The sequence below is a fragment of the Anolis sagrei genome, chromosome 5 (genome assembly GCF_037176765.1).
Source record: "Anolis sagrei isolate rAnoSag1 chromosome 5, rAnoSag1.mat, whole genome shotgun sequence".
Classification (NCBI taxonomy): domain Eukaryota; kingdom Metazoa; phylum Chordata; class Lepidosauria; order Squamata; family Dactyloidae; genus Anolis; species Anolis sagrei.
The window spans coordinates 79744250-79771921 of NC_090025.1; the positions used below are offsets into that span (position 1 = coordinate 79744250).

The 27672-nt window shown below is 40.3% G+C and overlaps 1 protein-coding gene across 5 annotated transcripts in view; it reads left to right on the forward strand.

Moving 5' to 3' along the window:
- The window catches only part of APBB2 (amyloid beta precursor protein binding family B member 2), a 253851-nt gene that overhangs the window by 86487 nt on the left and 139692 nt on the right, over positions 1 to 27672 (forward strand). For 2 of the 5 annotated variants that reach the window (XM_060778438.2, XM_060778440.2), the window contains exons 2-3: positions 14887 to 15001; positions 26087 to 26199. In XM_060778438.2, the coding sequence (XP_060634421.2) occupies positions 26154 to 26199 (46 nt within the window). In that variant the 5' untranslated portion in view covers positions 14887 to 15001; positions 26087 to 26153. Of the gene's footprint in view, positions 1 to 14886; positions 15002 to 26086; positions 26208 to 27672 lie in introns of those variants that run through there. The other 3 variants (XM_067468794.1, XM_060778439.2, XM_067468795.1) reach the window with 3 other exon arrangements.

The window sequence follows — 27672 nt, forward strand, 5'->3', positions numbered from 1 at the left end:
TCTTTTAACCATTTTTGGAGAAAGGGACACATCTGAACAGATCATTTCTATTGAAACGTTATCCTTCCACATCTTAATAAACATGGCTGTATGGTAGTGCTGCACAATGGCCAGGAAAGAGATTCGTAAATCTCAATTGAGACTCTTAAGTGAGAATCATAATGCATCAAACAAGGTTAAATCCAGAATGAGGCAGCATGTCCTCCTAGTAAGGTATATTGTTTTCAATGTTCTATTTTAAATTGTTTCATAATGTGAGATAGATGGCAATCATGGGCATCAGTTTAAACAAAATGTAAATGAATGAGAATTTGTTTTCAGTGCGATCATCAGTTCCTTTCCTATGTTAAAATGTCAATTAAATGATCCCCAGAATATAAAGGAAAAGTAATAAAAACACTATAACACAAATAGCACGCCAAATCCAAATAATAATAATAATAATAATAATAATAATAATAACACTTTTTTTGTACCCCGCTACCATCTCCCTAAGGGACTCAGTGTGGCTTACATGAGGCCGAGCCCAAACACAACAGTACAAGCACTAATCACTACAATACAAGCAATTAAAATAAAACATAGACGATAAACAACATTATCAATAAGACAACATACAATTAAAAACTATGGGAAGGCTAAATGTAAAAATTAAAATTGGAGATTGTGCTGAGGCATGGGCGAAAAGGTGATAGTGGCATTTGTGGAAGACATACGAGCAGACCTAAAAATATAAAGTGCTTTGGAGGGACAAAGTGCTATGGGATCATTATTCCGGGAAGGCACATGGGAACAACCACGTCTTCAAGTTCCTCCTAAAGACTGCCAGGGTTGGGGCCTGCCTGATGTCCTTAGGGAGTGAGTTCCAGAGTCAAGGGGCCACCACCGAAAAGGCTCTCTCTCTCGTCCCCACCAATCACGCCTGTGATGCTGGTGGGATCAAGAGCAGGGCCTCTCCAGATGAATGAAGAGATCGTGTGGGTTCGTACACAGAGATGCGGTCACACAGGTAGGCGGGTCCCAAACCGTTCAGGGCTTTGAAGGTAAGAACCTGCACCTTGAATTGGGTCTGGTAGATGAATGGCAGCCAGTGGAGCTCCTTGAATAGGAGGGTTGACCGCACCCTGTAAGGAGCCCCAGTTAACAACCTGGCTGCCACCCGTTGGATCATCTGAAATTTCCGGGCCGTTTTCAAGGGCAGCCCTACGTAGAGTGCATTGCAGTAATCCAGTCTAGAGGTGACCAAGGCGTGGACCACCCTGGCCACATCCGCCTTCCCGAAGTATGGTCGCAGTTGGCGCACGAGTCTTAATTGTGCAAAGGCCCTCCCGGCCACCACCGATGCCTGAGCCTCAAACCTAAGTGAAGAATCCAGGAGGACCCCCAAACTGCGGACCTGTGATTTCAGGGGGAGTACAACCCCCGTCCAGCACAGGTTGCAACCCTATACTTCGGTCCGGTTTACGATCGACCAGGAGGACCTCTGTCTTGTCGGGATTAATCTTCAGCTTGTTTGTCCTCATCCAGACAGCCACAGAAATATTGTTGTATAATTAGGCAACAACAGATTATCAAATACAAAGAGGGCAAGAATAATAGAAATTATTATTTTCATAATTACATGAATTTATATTATTTTAAAAGCATTGATGTTTGAGTTTGGTAGCTTATTTAATTCTTTTAAAACTGTAATATTAATTTTTAAATTAATGTGCTTTTTTTACTTGTTTGTGAGTTGACTTGGATCCCATTTGGAGGAACACAAGAGATTAAATAAATTTTAAAAAATCAGTTCCCATACATTCTGGGTCTGTTGATATCTAGGGCTTTATTGTAACACATATATTTCATATTTTTCTGCTTTTCAGAAAAATACGTCTCTATAAACTATTTGGCATATTTGTTCAGCCTGTGATATCGGTCATAAGTAGTGGTTCTGAATATTCCAAAATTCTATCTGAGGAATTAATCACAGTCTTGATGGAGTAATAATTAGTACATTATATAATGCTTTTTAAAGCTTGAAACAAGAAATTGATTTTCCTGACATCTCCTACACTGGCATTTCAGTGCCATTTGAATTTCTTAAATCATTAGCAGGCTTTAAAATATGATATGGTCTACTTTTCACCATCTGTCATTTTAGAAGTGAACTTGACAAGTTTATATATTTAAGTAACTATTGATTTTGCACCAAAATTTCTGAAAATGCCTTCTAAAGGACATTTTTGCCACTCCCCTTGGCCATTTAAAATAATAATAATAATAATAATAATAATAACAACAACAACAACAACACAACAACAACAACAACAACAATTTATAATAATATATGGGAAAACTGAGAGGGAAATTGACAAGGAAAAAACATGAATGTGGCTCACAAATGGTACTTTGAAAAAGGAGAACAGCCCAAGAACAGGCAATCAGAACAAATGCCATCAAAGTCAGAATTGAAAAGTTGACGACAGATCCCAAGTGTAGACCCTGCAAGGAAGCAGACAAAATGATAGATCACATCCTCAGCTGCTGCAAGAAGATCGGGCAGACTACAAGCAGAGGCATAACACCGTTGCTCAGATGATTCATTGGAACTTGTGCCACAAATACCATCTGCCTGCGACAAAGAACTGGTGGGATCACAAGCCTAAAAAAGTTACAGGAAATGAACACGTCAAAGTACTCTGGAACTTCCGAATTCAGACTGACAGAGTTTTGAAGACTTCATGATTGTGTTAAAAAACCAAGTATGGATCGTTGATGTTGCAATCTCAGGAGACAGCAGGATTGAAGAGAAACAACTGGAAAAGCTGACACGATATGAGACATAAAGATTGAACTGCAAAGACTTCGACATAAGCTAGTAAAGGTGGTCCCAGTGGTGATTGGCACTGGGTGCAGTGCCTAAAGACCTTGGCCTGCACTTAAACACAATCGGCGCTGACAAAATTACCATCTTTCAGCTGCAAAAGGCCACCCTACTTGGATTTGCATGCATTATTCGCCAATACATCATACAGTCCTAGACACTTGGGAAGTGTCCATCGTGTGATCCAATTCAACAGTCAGCAAAGTGATCTTGTTTGCTGTGTACTAATCTTGTTGTGTTTCCAATAATAATAATAATAATAATAATAATAATAATAATGATAATAATGATAATAAATTTTTATTTATACACTGCTACCATTTCCCATAGGGACTCGGGGTGGCTTACAAATTAGCACACAATGGTGCCAAACAACACATAATATACAATACACCAACATATAAAATCAAATAACACATTTACATAAAACCAGAAAGATAAAATTTAAGAAAAGCAACCTCTATTAAATAGAATCAGTAAAATGTGGCTATAGCTATTAGTTAAAAAGAAATACATATAGATGATTTAGCAGCCCAGCTGTATACTCATCAAAGTATAGGTATAAAGTATAAAGTAATTGGCAATCAGTCTGGCTACTAGGTTCTTGCGGGGTTTTTTCGGGCTATAGGGCCATGTTCTAGAGGCATTTCTCCTGACGTTTCGCCTGCATCTATGGCAAGCATCCTCAGAGGTAGTGAGGTCCTCAGAGGTAGTGAGGTAAACACAGTCAGTTTACCAGCTGTTAGGATTTCTGGGAGTTTAAAGCCAAAACATCTGGGGACCCACTGGTTGAGAACCACTGCCTAGCTGGTTCATAGGGAGAGAGATGTTCAGACAGGTAAGTTCGGCCAGACCCATTTAGGGCTTTATAAGCTAAAGACGGCACTTTCAATTGTGCTCGGTGGCAGATTGGCAGCCTGCCTACTATGGAATAGCACCCAGAGAGCCACAGAGGAATGCTGTTTTTAATCTGCATCGTGAATCATGAACCCATTAAGTCTTCAAATGCTTGATGGCAGGTTATGAGGCTATACCTTTGTTATTTTATTTGCTAGGCTTTCAGGTTGATGTTTTGGCTGCTGGTGACCCAGAGTTCAGTAGTACCTGCAAGCAAAATACTATACATAGTTGTCATTCTATTCCATGGACAGTATAGACTTGATGGTTTTGAAACTAACTGGAAGGGGATGGTTGGCTAGGAAGATAACTGTTACCTGTATTAAGTAAGATTTGGCTAGTTGGACAGAGAACCACAAAAGAGTTGCTGAATTTAGTGAGAATGGGTAAATAGGTTTACTTAATGTTAAAATGTTGTGTTTATATTAACATAGAGACATAGTTGCATATCATTTTGTGGGTGCTGAGATTATTTAAATTTTTTTAATTGCAGGCCTTTAAGATGTTGTTTTAGACTTCTCTAGAACAAGGAGTCCCAAGCTGCTGCTGATAAATGAAAACTTGTTTATTTATTTATCGTGTCAGGAGCAAACCAAATAGTTGTATTGCATTTCTAACAAACAAACAAACAAAACACAAAGTTTGCAAGCTTGGTAGTTGATTAAATGTTCTTTGACCAGTAGCTGGTCTGTTCAGCACCTTCCAAGTTGCCCAGTTTTCTGTGTGCCCAGGGGGGAGCCTCTCATTTGGTATCAGCCATTGATTGAGGTTCTGAGTTTGAGCCTGCCACTTTTGGACTCTCGCTTGCTGGTGTCCCAGCGAATATTTCTGTAGATCTGAGAAAACTATTTCTTGATTTAAGTTGTTGACGTGCTGGCTGATATCCAAACGGGATGAGCTGGAGATGTCACTGCCTTGGTCCTTTCACTATTGGCTGCTACTTCCCAGCGGATGTCAAGTGGTGCAATACCGGCTAAACGGTGTAATTTCTCCAGTGGTGTAGGGCACAGACACCCCATGATAATGCAGCATGTCTCATTAAGAGCCACATCCACTGTTTCAGCATAGCACAAGGGCAGATGTATTCACTGTGTCTGGTTGTGATCCCCAGGTTGTGCCAGTAAGCTTTTGTATGATATTGTTTCTAGCGCCCACTTTTTGCTTGATGTTCAGGCAGTGAGAACTGAAGAACATTGATGTAATGTACCGGCTGGTTTCACACTAGACTAGAGCTTAAAGAGAAGACGTATAGTATGCATCCCATCTCAAATCCTGTAGCTGCCTCTTGCAGAATTCTGGGACTTGTAGTCTAGAAGAGAGGCCTTTAAAATGAACTGTAAGCCCCAGAATTCTGCAGGGGCAGCTATGGGATTTCAGATGAGATGCATACACTTTGCCTGGTTTAAGGATACAGTCTTGTTTAGACATCTTTAGGGCTATGCGTGTTTGGGCTTCAGAGCCCATTTCAGGCACAAGAAAGAATATGGGTGTGTGTAGCATCAGCCCTGGCCTAGACAATATAAATCTTCCAGACTGGCTAAACATATGGTGTATTGTTTAAAATGTTGCATTGAGATTTGGGAGATCCAGTTTCTAGTCCACAATATAGACATGCATCATTTCGTGGCACAGCAATTCAGTTTTACCGGACATGATGCAGAATAATCTTTTTCAACTCGTTTACCTCTTCCTGTGCATTCCCTGTATGATCCCTTGACCGTGGCATATGGTAAAGAGGATTTGGTAGTGCATCATACTAATTAACGCCTTTGCAGCATAAAATGCATGCACATTAGTATTGCTTATTTCACATGGACTCAGAGATTTTGTTGCACTCCAGACCAGGAAAAGCCCTCTCACTTTAAACACCCCACAGTTGAGTAGAAATGCAATCTGTTTATTGAAGATAATTAAAAAACAGTAATAGTAAAAAGCACCTTAAAGGAATAGATAAATCCAATTAGGTAGGATTTTTATTTATTTATCGTGTCATCAGCAACCAGACCATTGTATTACATTTCTAACAGAACAAAACAAACACACAGATTTTAAAAAACCCACAGATTTTGCAAACTTGGTAGTTGGTTAAATGTCCTTTGACCAGTATCTGGCCACTTGGAGTGCCTCTGGTGTTGCCGCAAGAAGGTTCTCCATTGTGCATGTGGAAGGGCTCAGGGTGATTGCAGCAGGTGGTCAGTGGTTTGTTCTTCTCCGCACTCGCATGCCGTGGATTCCACCCTGTAGCCCCATTTCTTAAGATTGGCTCTGCATCTCGTGGTGCCAGAGCGCAGTCTGTTCAGCGCCTTCCAAGTTGCCCAGTCTTCTGTGTGCCCAGGGGGGAGTCTCTCATCTGGTATCACCCATGGATTGAGGTGCTGGGTTTGGGCCTGCCACTTTTGGACTCTCGCTTGCTGAGGTGTTCCAGCGAATGTCTCTATAGATCTAAGAAAACTATGTCTTGATTTAAGTCGTTGACCTGCTGGCTGATACCCAAACAGGGGATGAGCTGGAAATGTCTCTGCCTTGGTCCTTTCAGTATTGGCTGCTACTTCCCGGCGGATGTCAGGTGGTGCAATACCGGCTAAGCAGTGTAATTTCTCCAGTGGTGTGGGGCGCAGACACCCTGTGATAATGCGCCATGATTAGGTAGGAAGATAAAATGGAACAAATAGTCCAAGAAATTAGTCCATCAAAGTTCATGAAAAACAAAGGCAGAAACTTCTATAGTAAAATCCAAAAACTGGAAATATGAATTCAAGGCACTTAACACATGATCATAAACTCCAAGAATTGAAAACATGAATCAAAGGCACTTAACACATGAATCTTTCCAACACAAGGCTTCCAAGGAACAGGAACAAGGTCTTGACTTGATTCCAAACAATGCTTCATGTGACTACAGATTCTGTACTTGGGACTTTTATCTCCTCATTACGCTATGTCCTAAGTGACCAGAAATTGGTTTAGTTTTAGCCTTGAATCCCTTATCATTCTTAATTTGAGCCTAGCAGAACGCCTGAGGCACTGATCTGCTTTCCTATTCTAACTAATAACATCCTATCTGTTTATTTGCTCATTAATTTCTCCAGTTGGGCCAGGTGCCAAGTTATTCTCAAGCTCCAAATCAGGAACATTATCATGAGAAAATACACTTTGAACAGGGGTCTCCTGGTCATTCTCTGCATCAATATCATTGGAAAGACCATTACCCTCATGAACCTCATTTTCATCATTCCCCACATCCAAAGTATCCTGATCCTTAAACACAATCACAGGCTGAGCTCCAACAGGTTTCTCATTATATTTATATAACATACTTCCATACTGGAGGTAACACACTAACGTGCTATGACACAATTTGGAAAGCTCTGCTATAGAATCATAGAATTATACTGCTGGCCACAAGGATCATCAAGTCTAACCCCCTGCCATGCAGGAATATACAATCAAAGCACTCCTGACAGATGGCCATCCATCCTCTCCTTAAAAACTTCTAGAGAAGGTTGAGGCATGACAATCACTGGATGACTATGTGTCAGCCACATTCTCTCAGCCTGACCTACCTCATACTGCAGTGGTTCCCAACCTTTTTTTTTTTACCAGGAACCAAAAGAATCAGTGTTTGGCCAACTTTAGATTTGGTTTGGTTATTTGGGATGCTGATTCAGAATATTGCATTGGATAGACCACATCAGCTCTAGTTTCTGATACACAACATATGCCATCCAGTAGTTGCCATCTGCTCGCACACAGAAAACCATATTTAGTAATCTAGAGCTGAAATCAGTACAAGACAAAACAAATCTTGTTGCTGTACAGAACTTGCAAAGTAACGTATTGCATCACATCATATTGAGTTGTAAACCCTTTTCCACTCAAGGAAGCTTGCAAAATAAAAAAGTAGTATATGTAGTAATGCATGCATGTAAAAACATACAAAAGCTGTATTTAAAATACAATAAAATGTTTGTGGAATTTAAAATATGAAACAAAAAGGGAGTTGAGAAGTCCTGGAAGCAGCCATTGAGAAGGGAGGTCACAGCAGAGATCCCATTTTGACCTATGGGTGGAAAAGTGGAGAATGGACTTCGTCTTTCTGCCTCTTGCTTCTTATGATGGGATATCTAGGTGGGTGTTCTTTCTCCTTGCTTCTTAAGCTCAGGGGCAATATAGTCATTACCATTTTTTAAAAAAAAAACTAAAGTATCTTTCAAGATCTGTGGTGTTTACTCCTCCGCCAGATGTGCTACCTTTGCTGCAGGATGAAACACGGGTGAGATTTAGGTTGCGTGTTCTGGAAGGAGCAGGCAAAAGAAATCCTGAGAAGAAACATTCGGACCGTGTTGGTAATACAATGAGTCGCCGCACAGGCTGAGATATTAGCGGTATACAAGCATACCAAATAAATAAAAAAATAAAATAAATAAACTTCAAAGGACTTTGATGTGCAATGGGATTTCCTCTAATTCTCACATTTAAATGTGAATCCCATAAGAACAGCAATTATCTACTTCATAGGCAAAGGAGTAAGAAGGTTGCTGTAGCTGTTCAAGAAACTGTTTGTGTGGCAACAGCGGAGAATGAAACACCTGCCATATGGTTGATAATGATTATATTTGTTCTTCCAAACTACAAGATCAATCTATAGCTGGGTTTTGATAGTAGTATGAGAGCTGGGTCCGGAAACTCCGAGTGTTACGGAGATGCCGCATCGCTCCTTCAGGAGCACTGTTTGCGCAAGAGAGACTTAAGTAATGTAAGCCAGGCCGGAGACAGATAATATAGAAGGAATGTAAGAGTTCTTTAATGGTGAAACCCTAACCTTTACTTACCCTAACCCATACCCTAACAATAAACCATACCGTAAACTAAGTCAGTACACACTATTATGTGTATTGGCTTGTTGTAAACCGCCTTGAGTCGCCGATAGGCTGAGAAAGGCGATATACAAGTATAGTAAATAATAATAAATAATAAACCCAAGCCTAACCTCTTAACCAAACCCTTACCCTAACCCTTACACCAGGGGTCCTCAAACTATGGCCTGAGGGCTGGATATGGCCCTCCAAGGTCATTTACCCGGCCCTCGCTCAGGATCAACCTAAGTCTGAAATTACTTGAAAGCACACAACAACAAAACAACAACAACAACAACAACAATCCTATCTCATCAGCCAAAAGCAGGCCCACACTTCCCACTGAAATACTAATCTATATATATAAATTTGTTAGGGGCATCCAACGAGGAAACAAAACTCAAAAACCCCCCAACGAAACTTAACCAAAATTCCCATGCCCATAATACAACCCACAAGGTACAAACATATCTACTCAAAATGAAAAACAACACAACAACACACTCACAAAACGGCAAAACAACAAAACTCAAAAATCCCCCAACGAAACTTAACTAAAATCCCCGTGCCCATAACACAACCCACAAGGTACAAACATATCTACTCAAAATGAAAAACAACACAACAACACACTCACAAAACGGCAAAACAACAAAACTCAAAAATCCCCCAACGAAACTTAACCAAAATCCCCGTGCCCATAACACAACCCACAAGGTACAAACATACCTACTCAAAATGAAAAACAACACAACAACACACTCACAAAACGGCAAAACAACAAAACTCAAAAATCCCCCAACGAAACTTAACTAAAATCCCCGTGCCCATAACACAACCCACAAGGTACAAACATATCTACTCAAAATGAAAAACAACACAACAACACACTCACAAAACGGCAAAACAACAAAACTCAAAAATCCCCCAACGAAACTTAACTAAAATCCCCATGCCCATAACACAACCCACAAGGTACAAACATATCTACTCAAAATGAAAAACAACACAACACACTCACAAAACGGCAAAACAACTGAGCATGTGCATTGGCGCCCAGCCGCAAGTTCCATCGCGCGCGCACATGGCCTTCCGGCCAACATTCCCTCTGTGGAAACCATGCCCACTCCAAGCCCCGCCGCGCCGCTTCCCGCACACACACACACCCTGCCGCACACACACACGCAACCCCACGCTCCATCACTCCCCCCGCCGCCGCACACACACACGCAACCCCACGCTCCATCACTCCCCCCACCGCCGCACACACACGCAACCCCACTCCCCCCGCCGCCGCACACACACACGCAACCCCAGGCTCCATCACTCCCCCCGCCACCGCACACACACACGCAACCCCACGCTCCATCACTCCCCTGCCCCAATCTTACCTCCTTTTACTTCAGGCCACCTCCAAACCCCACCCCGCCCCTTCCCGCCCTGTCAAAATCTAGGAAAGACAGGAAGGAAGGAAAGAAGGAAGAAAGAGAAAGGGAGGTAAAGAAAAAGGGGGAAGGAAGGAAAGTTAGAGGAAGAAGAAAAGGAAAGAAAAGGAAAGATGGAAGGAAAGAAAAGAGAGACAGCAGAAGAGAAAGAAAAAGGGGGAAGGAAGGAAAGAGATAGAGAAAAAAGAGAAGAAGGAAAGATGGGAAGGAAGGAAGGAAGGAAGGAAGGAGGGAGGGAGGGAGGGAGGGAGGGAAAGAAGGAGAGAAAGAGGGAAGATTGGCCACAGCAACACGTGGCGGGTAAAGGTTGTTAGTTCTATTATTATTATTATGCTATTGTTCCTATGAGACCCTTTTAGGGGGAATGGGAGAGGTGTCAGGTCCCAGAGGCAATGCATTGCATTATTGTTATTGTTATGATGGTGGTGAAATAAAAGGAAATAAAAAGTGAAAGAAGGAAGCAAACAGGGAGGGAAGAAAGGCAAAGGAAGAAAGGGGGAGGGAATGAAGGAAAGAGAGAAGGATGAAACCAAGTAGTGAAAGAAGGAAAGAAAGAAAGAGGTAGAGAAGGAAGAAAGTAGAGAAAGGGGGAGGAAAAGGGGGAAGGAATAGGTAGGGACCTCTCTTTCATAATAGTCCAGATATCTACCTCAACTTTGATAAGTTTTACTATAGGCCACAGCAACGCGTGGCAGGGCACAGCTAGTAAGTTTATATTTGTTAAAATTATTCTTCATTTTAATTATTGTATTGTTTTAAAGTGTTTTTGCACTACGAATAAGATATGTGCAGTGTGCATAGGAATTCATTCATGTTTTTTTTCAAATTATAATCCGGCCCTCCAACAGTTTGAGGGACTGTGAGGGACTGTGACATGGCCCTCTTCTTAAAAAGTTTGAGGACCCCTGCCTTACACTAACCCTAACCCAAACCCTAAACCTTACCCTAACTCTAAACCGTACCCTAACCATAATCCCTAACTCTTACCCTAACCGTAAGCCTAACCCAAACCCTAAACCTTGCCCTAACCCTTACCCTAAGTGTCCCCTCCTTTCTATCCTTCCTTCGCTTTCCCCGCTCTCACTCCTCCCCTCTCTTCCCGTATTCACAGCTATCTTTGCGGCATCTCCGTAACACTCAGAGCTTCCAGACCCAGCTATCACACTATCATCTGGTTTTTAATTAATATAAGGAACTTGGATTTTGCAGACAGAATTGGGTGAACCTGGAAATCCTTGTGAAATGGTTCTCAATCTGTGGATCCCCAGGTGTTTTGGCCTACAACTCCCAGAAATCCCAGCCAGTTTACCAGCTGTTACGATTTCTGGGAGTTGAAGCCCAAAACATCTGGGGACCCACAGGTTGAGAACCACTGCACAACAGTTTGTTGTATTTGGCTTGAAACAGTTGAGCAAAACTGATTTCCCAGCACAGGAGTGACTCAAGCTTAAACCTTCACTATCCAGGAATGTACTATGTATTTTAATAGCTACCTCTCTAATATGTAGCTAATTTGTCAAAATGTGGTAAGCCACTTTCAGTCTGTTGTCGTATAAGCAGCCAACAAGAGACTAATCCAGGTGATTTAAAGGAGTATAAACTGGATTTGGTTTCATCTTGCCGAGGTGTTAAGTGTTGCTAAGCCTGCCTCTAGCAAAGGATTGTTCAGCCTTCAGATTCTCTCCAATTTTCCAACAGGCTTGAGCTTGAGCGCACCTTTTATTTTTAATTGAGCTAAGCCTATATTATCCTGTATTATTTTAGGAATCTGACCTCACTTGACTTTGAATTCCCATTTGCATATTTTTGATCATATCCAACTGCATTGGATGGTGTAAATTACACACTGGCAGACATATGGAGGCTACATGGCATGGAAACCGAAGAGAACCAGTCACTATATATATTCCCTTGACCATACTGTGGATGCATGGAATAAACATTTAACCTTGTCTTTATCAGTATTATAGAGACATGAAATATTGCAACATGTGTGTGTTTGTGTATAGATAGATAGATATGTTACAGTAAGTTGTAACAGGATCTAGTATGTGTGTGTGTGTTAAAGAAAACCTTATACTGTTGATTATTGTGTGCAGCTGCTAATGTAGGTCAACTAGTAAGTTTGAATCACACCCGGTGGGGTATAACTGTATGGGTTTTAGAATACAGTTTAGCTTTGCTCTGAGGAGTCTTTGCTCAGGCATTTTGCTCAACCATTTCTACTGCTCTCTCATTTGAATGAAGAAGCCTTATTCTGTATTGCTTACAAGGTCTATGTAAGTTTGTTGCACTGTTTGTTTTTGTTTGCAACATTGCAAGTTTATGCGAACTCTGCTGATAAATGTTTTTCTGTTCTTTTTCCTCTTGCCTATGTGCAATGTTATTGTGCCTTCTGCATTGGACCTGACTGAAACACGCCATGCACAACAAGATAGATAGATAGATAGATAGATAGATAGATAGACAGATAGATAGTAGGCTTGGGCGGTTTCGTTCATTAATTTCGTAATTCGTTATTAATTCATATTTAAATTAGCTTACGATCCAATATTGAGCCATGCAGGAATTGTGTGAGGAGTAATAAAGATTCGAAACAATTTTTTCAATTTATTTCGTAATTATTTCGTAATTATTTCGTAATTATTTTCGCATGTCTGGTGCAAGTTTTATAGTTGTTGTTTGTTTTATCACACCAACAGTCAACAACAGAGGGAGAGGGAAGCTTCAGAAGTTCCTCCTGTCCCATTTGGAGGTTTTTTTTAGCATATTGCTCAATCTCGTCCACCATTAACGAATCGATTCGTAATTTTACGAAATTTCGTAAATTTAGAATTTTTTTAGAGGGAAATTTCGGAATTATTAAAAAAACCGAAACACAAGGGCCCCCTAAAAACAAAACGAGTTTAGAACCAAATTTTTCCATGGTTACCCAAGCCTAATAGATAGATAGATAGATAGATAGATAGATAGACAAACATATACACACTATGGAACATGCAGCTCTCTGGATAGTCTTGGACTGCAAGTTTTATTGTCTCTAGTCAGCATGGTGAATGAGGAGAGATGTTGGTCTATGTGTATGCCACACATTCTTCGTGACTGTGCTAAAAGTTTTGGGGCTGGGGCTGCTTAAGTTTGCAATATGAGTGATTTATTACTAGATGATGGAGGATGCAGCCCTCCAGATGTTAGATTTCAGGTCTCAGCAGCTCTAGCTAGCATAGACAATAGTGAAGAAGGCTGGGAATCTCATCCACCAACATCTGAAGAACTGCATTGTTCCCATTTCTTCTGTAGTAGTGGTTCTCAACCTGTGGGTCCCAAATGTTTTGGGCTTCAACTCCCAGAAATCATACAGCTGGTAAACTGGCCGGGATTTCTGGGAGTTGCAGGCCAAAACACCTGGGGACCCACAGGTTGAGAACCACTGTTCTATAGGGTGAGGCAGTGGTAAGGGGAATACAATATAACAACAACAACAACAACAACACTTCATTTATATTCCACCTTTCTCACCCTGAAGCAGACTCAGGGCGGATCACAAGTACACATACATGGCAAGCATTCAATGCTGTTTGTATAGACAGTACACAGACAGACAGCACAGAAGGAGGTGTTGTTTCGATGCCATGGCCGGTTGGGCTCAAGTGCACAGGGGGTGCTGTCACTCCATCCTCTATGACGAAGAGCCGTCAGGACTTCCTCATTTTAGCATTTTCTGATCTTCTTTTTCTTTATGGCGTTGTAAAACACCTCCCCAGTTTTTAACAGTACCTAATTTCTCTAACGGCACTCCATGCAGTCATGCTGGCTACATGACCTTGGAGGTGTCTACGGACAACATTGGCTCTTCGGCTTAGAAATGGAGATGAGCACCACACCCCAGAGTCAGACACGACTGGACAATGTAAGGGGAAATCCTTTACCTTTACTCAATTTCTCTAATTACAACTAAAGCTGTTTTCGAAATGCATAGGTAAACAGTGAACAGGGCTGACAGTCGGCCGTTCATGCTGACCTGGGACTTTGAACTTGCAACCTTTCAGTTGACAGATCTTATAGTTGCTGATGTTTTATAAGCTGTGCTAAACCTAAAGCCCTTAAAGGGGAAAGCCATTTAAATGTACAAAGTTATGTATTAATGTGTTGCTATCTTGGAAAAGACCAGGCATGTAAAATCTCTGCTTTATTTCACCAAACTAACCCACAGTTGACTAACCAATTCTGCTATGGGGAGCATGGCATATATGGGGTTCAGGCTAGTTGTTTCCATAGTATCCAAACTTCCACAGAAGGCATGTATTTTTGCATTATTCATTTCTAGGCCCGCAGAATGGAATTATGAATACTTGCTTACCATTGAGGAAACCGGGAAGCACAATGTTGTGTCCAAAAATGAAAAGGAACTGTTACTAGGATTTGACTTAGGTAGAGGTCAAAGGTTTGGCTCGGTCTCTTTGTCAACGTGGCAACTGCAATTCTGGATCTCAGTGCTTAGGAAGTTAGGCTGACTCCCATCTAGCAGAGTCGTTTTACATCCTTAGATGTTTGATATTGCTGTTTGCTTTGAAATTGTATTTAAGGGTGGCTTTTCAAGTGCCCATAATGGTTTGTGATAGAGTCATCACACTGCCTGCATTGTGGCACATTCCCATCGACTGTGTTGAGTTCTAAGCACAAATAGATGAGGAAGAACAAGATCGTGGAATCTTTCAAGGCAAAGACGAAATGAAGGAATTAAAGAATAGTGAAATCATGAAGTCAGAATGACAACCTGAAACTTTTTTGCCTTCTTTTCCCTTTTGTTTTTAAACAGTGCTTCCGGATTAATTACGACAGGATATCATCTTGATCCATTTGTGTTATTGTTGCTTCTATCAAGAGCTTTAAAACGGGGCCTTCAACCAAAGCCTTCACCAAAGACTGGGATAGTAAGTATTTAATACATTATTTTACATTTTTTTAAAATTGCCATTGTGGTGCAGATGCACAGTATTGCTCTAAATAGCTATGTTTACAATTAAAAGATGCTGTTTAACAAGCCAGGATGGCGATGCTCAAATCATGTGTGTATGCTGATGATAAACCAGGACTCAAGGAGGGAATGTGTAGTTTAGGTTTTTTTTGTTTTTTGCTCTGAGAAAGCCCAGGTTCTTAGATTAGCTGTTGCTTCAGTTCAGATGTGATGACAAAATATGATTTCTGCTAACCAGGATTTGGAAGAGCTTATCTACTTTCATTCTCCATCTTCTCATTATTCCAGTCTTTAAATCAAGGTTCAGCAAAGTGTAGTCCTAGGATTGCAAGCTGTTTTTGAGGGCCCTTCCACACAGCCATATAACCCAGAATATCAAGGCTGAAAACCCCACAATATCTCCTTTGAACTGGATCATCTGAGTCCATATATTCCATATATTCCAGTTCATAACAGTAAATGTGGGATTTTATTAAGCTGTGTGGAAGGGGCTATTTTGTTTTGGGTATTTTTGCAGTCCATGAGCCCCCAAATGGTCCAGGGAAGGAAAATTTGGTCTCACATCCTCCACTGCTGCTTACTGCTCTAGATGCAGTGGTTTTTCAAAATATAAAATTTCCAAAATTTTAGACCGTTTTTCTTTAGAGTATTTATACCCTTCTCATCAGCAGCTTACAAATGGTTAATTGACTGCTATGAGGGGCGTGTGTTAAATATTTCCCCTGACCCACTTCTGTGGACTGAGAGCAATGATACTTGGCATATGAGTCCTTCTCTACGTAAGTGTCACTTAGGGATGCACACTTCTGCCATCTTTTTAAGCAACTGTAAACAGTAGGCTTGGTTGACTAAAAAAATAGGGGGCACTGGTGGTTCGATTTGGAATTGAATTCCGAATTTTTCCAAAGAAAAATCAGAACTTTTCAAAATGTTCGAATTGCTTCGTTAATGGCAGATGCGATTGCTCAATACATGAAAAACAGCAAATGGTACTGGGCAAACTTCAAGGGATTCTTTCTCCCTGATTTCAAAAGTTAGGGAAGTATAGGCATGAAAGTATGGGATTTCTAGTTTTTATTTAGGCAACTCGCAGCAAACAAAGAAAAAAAACAAACATCCCTGAGAGCTTTTGGAGCCTTCTGAGCACATTTCACCAGTTAGGGAGGTATAGGCAGGAACAAAACTATGAGATTTCTAGTGTCTTCTTAGACAACTCACAGCAAGCAAACAAAGAAAAAAAAAGAAACAGGTGGGCAGCCAAGAACGGCTGGCAACAGCCCTTCTCCCAGCCCTTCTTCCTTTCTGCTTGTTTGTTTGTGTGCCATGCTCTTCTTCCAACCTCCCTTCCCTTTCCCCTTTCCCCTTTCCCCCTTCTCCCTTCCCCCTTACCTTCCCGGCTCCAAATGAGCCTCTGAGCCACGTGCTCCCCTTTATATACAGCAATGGCGACCAGTGCCCGAAACCCCTCCGCCCCCCAAAACGTCTCCCCTGATTGGCTTGGAGGGGAGGCAAGGAGACTCCCAGCAGGCTAGAGGGCTGAAAATACGCTGAATCATTTCTGACTCACTTCTTGAGTGGTAACAAAAATGGTGGAGAAAGCTTCGGAAGGGCAAAGGGATTTCCAGGTTTTTAAAATGCTTTGAAATACTTCAAAAATGTAACTTTAATGAAATTATTACGAGTAACGAGTAATCCGACGCGGCTCTATCCATGCCTAGTAAACACCTCGCTTGTAGAAGTTGACAGGTTGCTCCAAAAGCCACATTGTGACTTTCAGAGCCTCATCATCTAAAAAAACACCTACAGTTCAAAAATAACTTCATTGTTGGAAAGAGATGGAAGTCCAATGATGTGAAGTCGGGTGAATAAGGGGTTAGTTGACTGCCACTTGCCTTCAAATGTATAGTTTAAAATGACCCAAACATAAGCAGAGAGGGAAGGTGGGGAACTTTCCTCCTCTTCTGAGATCAAGGTACGAAGGTGCTGTATCTGGCAGTTGTTTTCTGTTTTAAGAAACTCTATATTTTTCAAACTCTGGGAGGAGAGAAAAGACAAGTGATTCTGGCAGCTGCCAGGCACCTCTTACAAATGCCTCCATCCGGCCTTTGGAAGTTTCCTGCTGCAGTGAGATGGTGGCTCCCTTCCAGCTACTGCAGCATCTGTCTTGAAAGGAATTGGCTGCTTGAATTGCTGCTGCTGCATTCGGATTTACATGAGAAAACACTGATGCAAGATGCAGGATCATTGCATCAGGGTTTGCACACAATTTGCATTTATGATTCTAGGATTTTCTTCCTCTGTTCTGATTACAAGAAAACGGGACCTCTTCAATATACTTTTCAGTGCTTTGAATCATTCCTGTCTAAAAGCGTAAAACTGCAAAAGAGGAGGACATTGATATGAGAATAATTCAGATATTCTGTTCAAGTGCTTGAAGCCTCACAGAATCACTGGTGCTAAAAGCCTTGTAAGAATTCAGTGTGGTGCAGTAGGAAGAGTGATGGCCCTGAATGGGGGCAATTCAGGAGAATGTACAGCCTTCCAAATTTGCTGTCATGTAACTCCTGTCAACCTTAGCAAGTGCAACCAATGTCAGGCATGACAGGATAACCCGTCCTATAACATCTGGAAGGCCACACATGACTCACTTTCAGAGCAGAAGCTTCTAGTTTAAATCATATATCAGCTAGGGAATAAACTGAGTTTGGGAATATTACAATCTTCTCAGCTTAGTGTACCACAGAGAGCTGTTGTAGGAATAAAGCTGTTGTAGGGCCTTCTCGGTGGTGGTCCCCCACCTGTGAAATGCCCTCTCTAGCTAAATTAGGTCGGTTTCACCTCTCTTCTCTTTTAGATTGAAAATATGGTTTTGGGACCAGGCATTTGGATTGTAGGCTTGGCAGTGTTAACAATTTTTGAATTTTGGCATAGGACAGGCTTTGGACCGAATTGTCGATCACTAAATCAGATCTGGATTTGGCGATACAACGAATAATAATAAAGTTTAATGTATTTTAATTCAATGTTTCATCTCTTGCATAATGTTGTTATATTGTATTTTATATGTTGTCGGCATCGAATTGCTGCCATTGTAAGCTGCCCTGGGTCTCCCTTTGGGGTTGAGAAAGATGGGGTAAAAAAGTTGGAAATAAATCTATATAAATAAAAATGTAATGTTCATTTGTGGGATTAACATAACTCAAAAACGACTGGACAAATTGACACCAAATTTGGACACAAGACACCTATCAGTCCAACAAATGGCCATCACTCATAAAAATACTGAAAAACACAGCAAAAGAGACTTAAAAAAAAAAAACCAAAATACATTATAATGCATACAGAAACACACATATACACGAATATACACACACACACACACACACACAACACATATACACAGACTGGGCCACAGCAACGTGTGGCAGGGGATGGCTAGTAAATAAATAAATAAATAAGTGGGGGACTTGAGCTCCTTGAGCAAAGTACAAAATGTAGATGTTCTGTTGTCTGTTACTATGTGCCTTCATGTTGAGTCCAATTAATGGCAATTTCCTCCTAGCAGATTCATAGAAATATGTGTTCAGAGGATCTTGTCTAGTTCTTTTGTAACTGCCTTTCCAAGTCCTAGTTTGGACTGCAGTTCCCATTTTGATTCTTGTCTAAGTCAAGATATGGAAAATCTTCCACTATTTTGGTGTCTTCATCATCCATTTTAATGTAAAGTTAATAAGCCGGGGTCATTCTTTTTGATTTCTTAATATTCAGCTATAACTTGTCTGTATTTTCTTCCTTGGCTTTCTTCAGGAGTTGTTCCAGGTCTTTACTAATTTCTGCTAGTAGTATAGTGTCACTTGTATATCTTAATTTTTCTTCTAATGCTCATACCTCCTTCCTTGTAGTCTAATCCACCGTTACATATAATATAGAATCATAGAATCATAGAATGCATACATATTAAACAAAAGTGATAAAATACAGCTTTGCCTGATCCCTTGCCAGTTGGCAACCAGTCTGTTTCTCTATATTCTGTCCTCACAGTCTCATCTTGTCCTGAGTACAAGATTTAATTTAAGGTTATACATTAAAACAATCAAGTATTGGGGCACATCATCAATTTAAAAACAATCCATTGTTTTTCATGTAAACTATCTCTAAAGCATAGACTCGTTTTTTTCTGAACTTCTCTCTGTATGTTTTGAACATCATCCCAAGTGCCTCTTTCTTTTCTAAACTGAACAAAACAAAAAATCAAGCAAAGGAGAAAATAAGATAAGATTTTACTCTCTGTTTTTGGCAAGCAGAGCTTCTTTGTTTTTATGTGAAGATGGTGTTCATTCATGTGATTCCTCAACTGCTGTATGATTTGGTGCTGTTCTGATGTAGGCGCCCTGATGAAAGGAAGATTTTGCCTTCATTTGCAGTAATTGATGGAACAGTAGTAAGTCGTGTTAAGTATTTAATTATTGTAAAATTGGCATGCAGTCTTTACAAAACACTACACAGCAGGAATATTAGAAACCAAGCAGCACACATGCTGGAGTAATCACATTGCAAAGGTAGACGAGTACCGTATATTCCGGCATATAAGACGACTGGGCGTATAAGACGACCCCCAACTTTTCCAGTTAAAATATAGAGTTAAGACGACTCCCATACATAAGACTACACCCGCATATAAGACGACCCCTGACTTTTGAGAAGATTTTCTTGGTTTAAAAAGTAGTCTTATACGCCAGAATATACTGTACTTCAAAAGGTATATTTTAACAGAAAAAATGCTCTGTTTTACTTGTGTGGATGCAAACAGGAAGTTGACCCAGTTTCCAGGAGAATATAGATATACGTACATTGTGTGGACCCTCTGGACATTGTGTGGTGCTTCTGGACAAGTGCAGCCTACATATATGGTGTATATACATTAAGATTTATGTTTCAAAGAGACAGACAAGTGTTTTGAAGGATTTTGTTGATTTGTTGATTTGTTCATTCGCTTCCGACTCTTGGACCAGCCCACGGCAGAGCTCCCTGATGGCTGTCACCACCCCCAGCTCCTTCAAGGTCAAGCCAGTCACTTCAAGGATACCATCCATCCATCTTTCCCTTGGTCGGCCCCTCTTCCATTTTCCTTCCATTTTTCCTTCCTTTTTCCTTCCTTTTTCCAATTGTCTTCTCTAAGCTTTCCTGTCTTCTCACCAATTTAAACTTTTTATTGGGTTATTTCATAGATAAATAGAGATATGACATCGAAAGAGTGAGAACAATTATTAGACAGAAAAGATTGGAAATAAGAAAAATTTAGAAAAAACATCGAAAGAGTGAGAACAATTTTTTAGATAGAAAAGTTATGGGAAAAGGAAAAAAAGAGAACATAAACACACATATGGTTTGACTTCCTTCTATTCTTCAGTGGTTGTAAGGTCATATTAATTAGCCTCTCAAGGCAGTTCAAAATGGTATTAATCCAAACATCCCTGTGTCTTCTAGTCTTCTTGTGAGTATTTGTTTGGTTATATTATTATGTCTATCTTTAATTGTTTAAGGTAATTCTTAACCAAGTCCCAGTTCGTTTGCTTTTTTGGAATTCCTTGATTTGGGGTAATCCAGTATGTGAGCTTGTCCATATTAATTAACTCCAGAACTTTCTTCAACCAGTCCTCTTTTTTAGGTATTTCCTTTTGTCTCCAATTTTTGTCTTCTCATTATGTGGCCAAAATACTTCACATTGGCCTTTAATATCCTTCACTCCAATGAGCAGTCAGGGTTTATTTCCTAAAGTATGGACTGGTTGGATCTTCTCGTGGTCCAAGGCTCTCTCAGAACTTTCCTCCAACACCACAGTTCAAAAGCATCTCTCTTCCTTCACTCAGCCTTCCCTATGATCCAGCTCTCATATTCGCAAGATAGATGCAGTGATATAAAAAGCCCAGAGAATTACTGAGTCGTTGGGACTCCCCTCTTGCCTATACATGCTTAAAAAGTCATGTTTGTCCTGGTGTGTGGAAACAGTCGTTGGATTTGGTATAGAGAGAGATTATTTTTTCATTACAGTGTGAGACCTGGAGTTGCTCCCAGGTTCCAGAAAGGCTCTGCACAATAGACACCAGATACTCCAGTTGTTTGTATTTTTCCTTCAAGGTGAGAAGGAAGATGGTATGAGTGTATTCTTGATTTTTTTCCCTTAGAGAAATTGTGGGGTAATGTCCAGACAGGTCCTTAAGCGACATTCCAGACATCTCAGCCTACCACAGCTGGCAACTGATAATGATAAAATGTCTGTGTTCTAAGATTGTTCCCTGAAATGCTGTAAAGTTACCGTAATAATATTCAGGGCATGTCTGGATTTTTTTCTTCAAAAAACATGTTTCTTCTGTCAGTGTGACTGACAGATACGTAAAGGCATTTTTAGCTTTTGCAATATTAGTAACAATCCCCTGTTGGTTTTTCTAGTCAGTGTTTATCTCAGTTTCTTGTATAGAAGTAAAGTACATTTTACTGTATCTTTTGTTAAATCTATATAAATAAAAATGTAATGTTCGTTTGTGGGATTAACATAACTCAAAAACTACTGGATGAATTGATACCAAATTTGGACACAAGATGCCTATCAGGCCAACGAGTGACTATCACTCATAAAAACACTGAAAAACACAGCAGAAGAAACTTAAAAAGCCAAGAAACAGAAAATACATTCCAATGCATGCGCAAAACCAAATATATACATCAACACACATATACATGCAAAACCACATATATACACACACGCACACATATATATACACACAAAACACATATATACCGACTGGCCCACAGCAACGCGTGACCGGGGGCGGCTAGTTCACTATATAGTACATCAGAAAAAACATAGATATCCTTCACATTCTGTGCTGTATTTGGCTTACTGTGAACTTTTTTAAAGCTACACAAAGTACTAGAATTATCTGATTTCTGATCCAATATATAATCAGAGGTATTTCTTGGCACTCTATTCAGAAGCTAATTGTAAATATTTTATTAGCAACTGAGTGTATAATTTATTTTTCCAATTTAGTTGTTGTCCGAGCTAATCAAAGGAACATAAAAAGGTCATAAAAGCTCTCTCTAGTTTCCTATTTAAGAAGTGTTTGAATTGATTGAATGAATTAATAAAGCTCTACTTGATTTTAGATCTGAGTACAAATACTTAGACGAACACACATTCTAAACTGTTGCTTCCACTACCCAAGCGTATGGCTACCATTTGACAATACCGTTTCTTTCCATATGATTCTTACAAACTTGTTAAGATGGCCTTTCTATTGTTCTCTATTCTATTCTTAGTTGTGTTTCAGATATACCGTATTTCCCGGCATATAAGACAACTAGGCGTATAAGACGACCCCCAACTTTACCAGTTAAAATATAGAGCTTGGGATATACTCACCGTATAAGACTACCCCTCTTCCAACGCACACCAAATAAAAATTTAAAAGCATCAGATTTGATTTCAATATGGTAATTTTCCTATTACTGTACCTCCTTCTCTGCCTCTCAGATCTCGCGCACCCTCGCATATTCCTGTCACGCAGGAGCAATAAGAGACCCTGATCTCTTAACCCTCTTTACACCATGCTTCCTAGTTACATATTTATTTATTTATTTATTTACTATATTTGTATACCGCCCTTCTCAGCCCTTAGGTCAAATCTAATTTAATTTAGTCTCACTGGAATGAATGAAATTTCATAGCCAATATTACGCTTAAACGGAATTTAGTCTGGTCCAATGCAAAAGACACAATAACTTGGCACAAAGGCAAGAGGAAAAAACAGAAAACTTTACTCAGCAGAGTCCAAACATAAACTTGCAGTGTTGCATACAAAATAAACAGTGCAACAAATTTACATAGTCCTTGTAAGAGTTACAGAAAGCAAAGAGCATGGCATATTCATCTTCCTTCAAATGAGCAGCACAAATGGTTGAGTAAAATGCTGTGAGCATAAGATCCTCAGAGCAAAAGCCAAAGCGTATTCTAAAACACATACAGTTATACCCCACCAGGTGTGGCTCAAACTTACTAGCTGACCTAGATTAGCAGCTGCACACAACGATTAACAGTATAAGGATTTCTTTAACACACACACTTGATGTTGATCCTTTTACAACTTACTGTAACAGTCAATACTAATGCAAGTGTCATTATTTTCAGTTGATCTACTCTAGTTTGAGGCTAATGTAAGAATTATATCTTTCTTCCAACTTAATTTTTACTCTTTTCCCCCGCTTTGAAGGAGGGTGGAAGAAATGCTGAAAATGTGGTAGTGTCGTGATACGATGTTGTTCCATGAAAAACGCCTTTTGTTCTGCTGTAGGTGTGTGGGAGGAGGTTGGACTTTGTGAGCTTTCTTATTGGATCATGTGAGATATTGTATAGAGAATTCAGTGTGTGGAAGATCCTGTTTTAGGACAGCTATTAAGACTTGGAACTAGGCATGTTTTGCTTGCTGATTTGACCCACAGTTGTCCTTGAAGAGAAATGTTTTAAGATCTCCCTATCAAATATATGTGTGGCTGACTATTCCAGTGACTAGAGCTGAAAAGCAGGAGAGGCCGCGACTGTAAGAAGAGAAGATGGGTGTTCATGCTGGCCTTTGCTCTCTCTTCTTTTTTAACAAGACAGAGGAAGTGTGCCAAGCATAGCGATACCAGTCAACAGGTTGACAGGGTGTAGCAATTTTGCTGCATCAAATTCTCCAGAGACCTTGACGCTGTCTACTTTGGACTGAACAAGATCCTGTTTATTGTATTAAGAACTTTAGTAGAAGACTTGGTTTATAGCATGTCTGCTTTTCCTCTTGTCTAAAGAAGTGTTGATATATTTCTGTGTAAAACCCCATAACCTATGGATGTGAGAGCTGGACCATAGGGAAGGCTGAGCGAAGGAAGATCGATTCCGTTGAACTGTGGAGGAAAGTTCTGAGAGTGCCTTGGACCGCAAGAAGATCCAACCAGGAAATAAAGCCCAACTGCTCATTGGAGGGAAGGATATTAGAAACAAAGTTGAAGTACTTTGGCCACACAATGAGGAAACAGGAAAGCTTAGAGAAGACAACGATCCTGGGGAAAATGGAAGGAAAAAGGAAGAGGGGCCGACCAAGGACAAGATGGATGGATGGGATCCTTCAAGTGACTGGATTGACCTTGAAGGAGCTGGGGGTGGTGACGGCCGACAGGGAGCTCTGGTGTGGGCTGGTCCATGAGGTCACAAAGAGTCGGAAGCAACTGAATGAATAAACAACAACAACAACAAAACCCCCATAAAGCAAACCTAGTAACTATTTTTTTGCACCTGTACTTTGGGACATAAAAAGAAAATGTAAAAATAGGTGCCCATGATCCAGAGGATCACTGATTTATTGACATACTTATTTAACCCCCATCTAAATTTAGTCGGCTTTGCTTCCTTCTAAATTTTATATATCCAACAACTCGCTTCCATGCTTTGAAAATAGCATAGTGAGTATGCTCTTTACTGGTAAGGAGAGAGCACAATGTAGTGTTAGCATGACACTGAATGGAAAAAAGATTGCTGCACCAATTGGGGTATTATCATTTTCTTGTATAATCCAGACATATTATTATTATTATTATTATTATTATTTAAAACTTTTATATCCTCAACCTCCGTAGAGGGACTCAGACCGGCTTACAGCAAAGATTCAGTGCTAATAGTACAATCTAAAAACATCATATAATAACGAGTTAAAATACATATCGATTAAAATTACAAATAAGCCAAATCGCCAAGATAAAATCATGTCCAACTCAGTCCGTATGTGTGGTCGAAAACTTTGTTGTGTAGCCGGTTTCAACCATTACTCTGGGAATGCTTCCATCCATAGCCAGGATTTCACCAGGGTGGGGGGGGGGGCAGATCTGATCTCAATTGGGAGAGAGTTCCATAGCCAAGGGGCCACTACAGAAAAGGCCCTGTCTCTCGTTCCCGCCAGATGCGATTGCGAAAGTGTCGGGACTGAGAGCAGGGCCCCACCAGAAGATCTTATTTGTCTTCATGGTTCATAGGGGAGAATACATTTGGACAGGTAATATGATTCCCAGTTTACCTAGTTGTAAGTCAGAGAATTGTTGCATGCCTTCAAGTTGTATATAACTTACAGCAACACAAAGGCAAATTTATCATAGGGGTTTCTTGTGAAGAGTTTCAAACTTTTTCTTCCTGCAGGACAAAAGCAAAGACTTTTTGCTCACCTTTGATGACTTTTCACACTTTCGTACAGTTGAGTGAAAAATGGATTTTTTGTAAATCCAACATCTTTTCCTAGAAAGCAATGTAATTTTTTGCCAATACTTTCCAAATTAGGGAAGATCTTGCAGGGTTTTTGGCTATTTCATTGATGAAGTGTTTCAACAGTCCTGTTCCAGCAGGACTGCAGGTTCGAATCCGGGGAGAGTGCGGATGAGCTCCCTCTATCAGCTCCAGCTCTCCATGCGGGGACATGTGAGAAGCCTCCCACAAGGGTGGTAAAATATCTAGGCGTCCCCTAGATATTTTATGGCCAATTCTCTCACACCAGAAGCGACTTGCAGTTTCTCAAGTCGCTCCTGACACAACCAAAAAAAAAAACCCCACCTTTTTTTTGTTGTTGTTGTCTACGAGAAACTTCTGAGTACACCCATAGCCTTTTTTAAAGTTTTGGGAAAGCACAAAATGTTAGGTGAAGAAAATGAGGTGCAGTCTAGTGATTTGGTCATTGTTTAGAGAAACAATCGGTCCTGATGTTGTGAAGCTCAGGTGAGCCAGTTTACCTTGAAATGATGTATGCTTATCAGTGGAAGACAAGTAGAAGCAGTAAATTTGCTCAGTATCAATAGCCCAACAGTTCGTCTCTGCGGCTGGCGTGAATATGAATAATTTATAAACCCATCATCTAAAACCATGGAGAGACTCATTAGCATTTTAATGAAAACAATATGGGCATTGTACTAAATCTTTGCATTCTGTTTTTCTTTTTTCTTCTGCGGCTTGCTTCTCTTCCTCCAGTTAAAACAATTCTGCCGAGTCCTTTTGAAAACAGCTGACGACAGGGGATAATGTGCTGACTGGCGCTATGGGCAGGCGATACCCAGGGGCTCACTATCGTCAAAGCAATTCATGTATGTATGTGAGTTCTCTCCTTTTTTTCCTCTGTGTAAAAGCAATACTGAACCTTTTCGCTTAACAGCTTTGACTTCTGCTTCTAATATGTTCACTCTCATTGCCCCTCACTGCTGTCTAGGTACTGATTGAGCAATTCTGTGTTGCAGTTTGAAATTTCTATAATGTTAATTTATTAGTTTAATTGTTGCACACCAAGGCTGGGGTTGGCACCTTTGAACCCGTAAATATACCAATGTTCTTTATATCAAAGCAGTTTATTGAGGATTAATAAAGCAATAGCCAAAAAAGGTAAAAAAACATTCAAACAAGTAATAAAGAAATGTCCACAAAACATTCAGTTGAGCAAGGTAAAATAAGATCGTCAATTATAAGTCAGGAATCAGAAGGGTTGCAAAAATCCAATAAACAAGTCAACAGAAGTTGGAGTCTTTCAGTTCCAAAAGGTTGCAAAAGACCAAAGTCCCAATGCAGGAGCTTGAAACCAGGACAAACCGCATACATGAATCTCAACATGAACATGAATCCCAGGGAGAAGCAAACAGGAATCTTAGCATGAACTAGAAAGCATGGATACCAGGCATCAAACAAAAGGCATGGTTATACATGAAAACCAAACGTTGAACTCACTGAAGGGTGTAGATTCACAGGACCTATATTTATTCAGGAAGCCATAGCAAAAGCATTCCGTTTCCTTTGGGAAACCTCTCCCTGACCCCTTTTTTCTCTTAACCTTTTGGAACGTCTTCTACCCTTTTCCTGGTGGTGATGTTGATTGATTTGATTTTTCCTATCAAAGAGTGTCTGGTCCTCCCTCAGCTTGTCAATTAGTACATTCCTTTCACTATCACTATTTGGCCATGGCTGTTCAACCTTTTCCTCGGCCTTTTTTTCTGTTAGCATCAAAGCATCTTTGCCTTGCGAACGAGCTATCCCAGAATCCTCAGGTTCACTCTGGCTAACTGTACTCTCTTGACTATTATCTCTATACACAAACTCCTGAGAGTCAGCAGGAACCTGATCATTTAACTCACACATTGGAACCTCTGCAGACTCATGATCATTCTCCTCAGAAGCCTGAGGCAGAGACAATCACAGGCTGAGCCCCTACATTAATGATGGTTTAATTAATTTCCATTGGTGGGAAAATAAAAGGTTTCCTGTGTACTAATTGTTAATTTTCCTGTATTAATTTCTTACGGCGACTTTTTTTCACAGATTGGATTGGGTACATCAGCTTTTTATATAATTTTAACCTTCAATGACACACTCACTTTGCTGAGTCCTTTGCAACGTATTTCCCCCAAATTGAAGGCCTCCAAAATATTTCCAGTACATTGATGGTCACATTGCCCAAAGAAAGGACACTGTGTACAAATACATAGTGTGAAAGACATCACTGAGTGACCTGTGTGTCCTTTCAGTCTGCCTGCAAGTAATCAAATGGTTTATGAGCAACTTAAAGCCCGCGG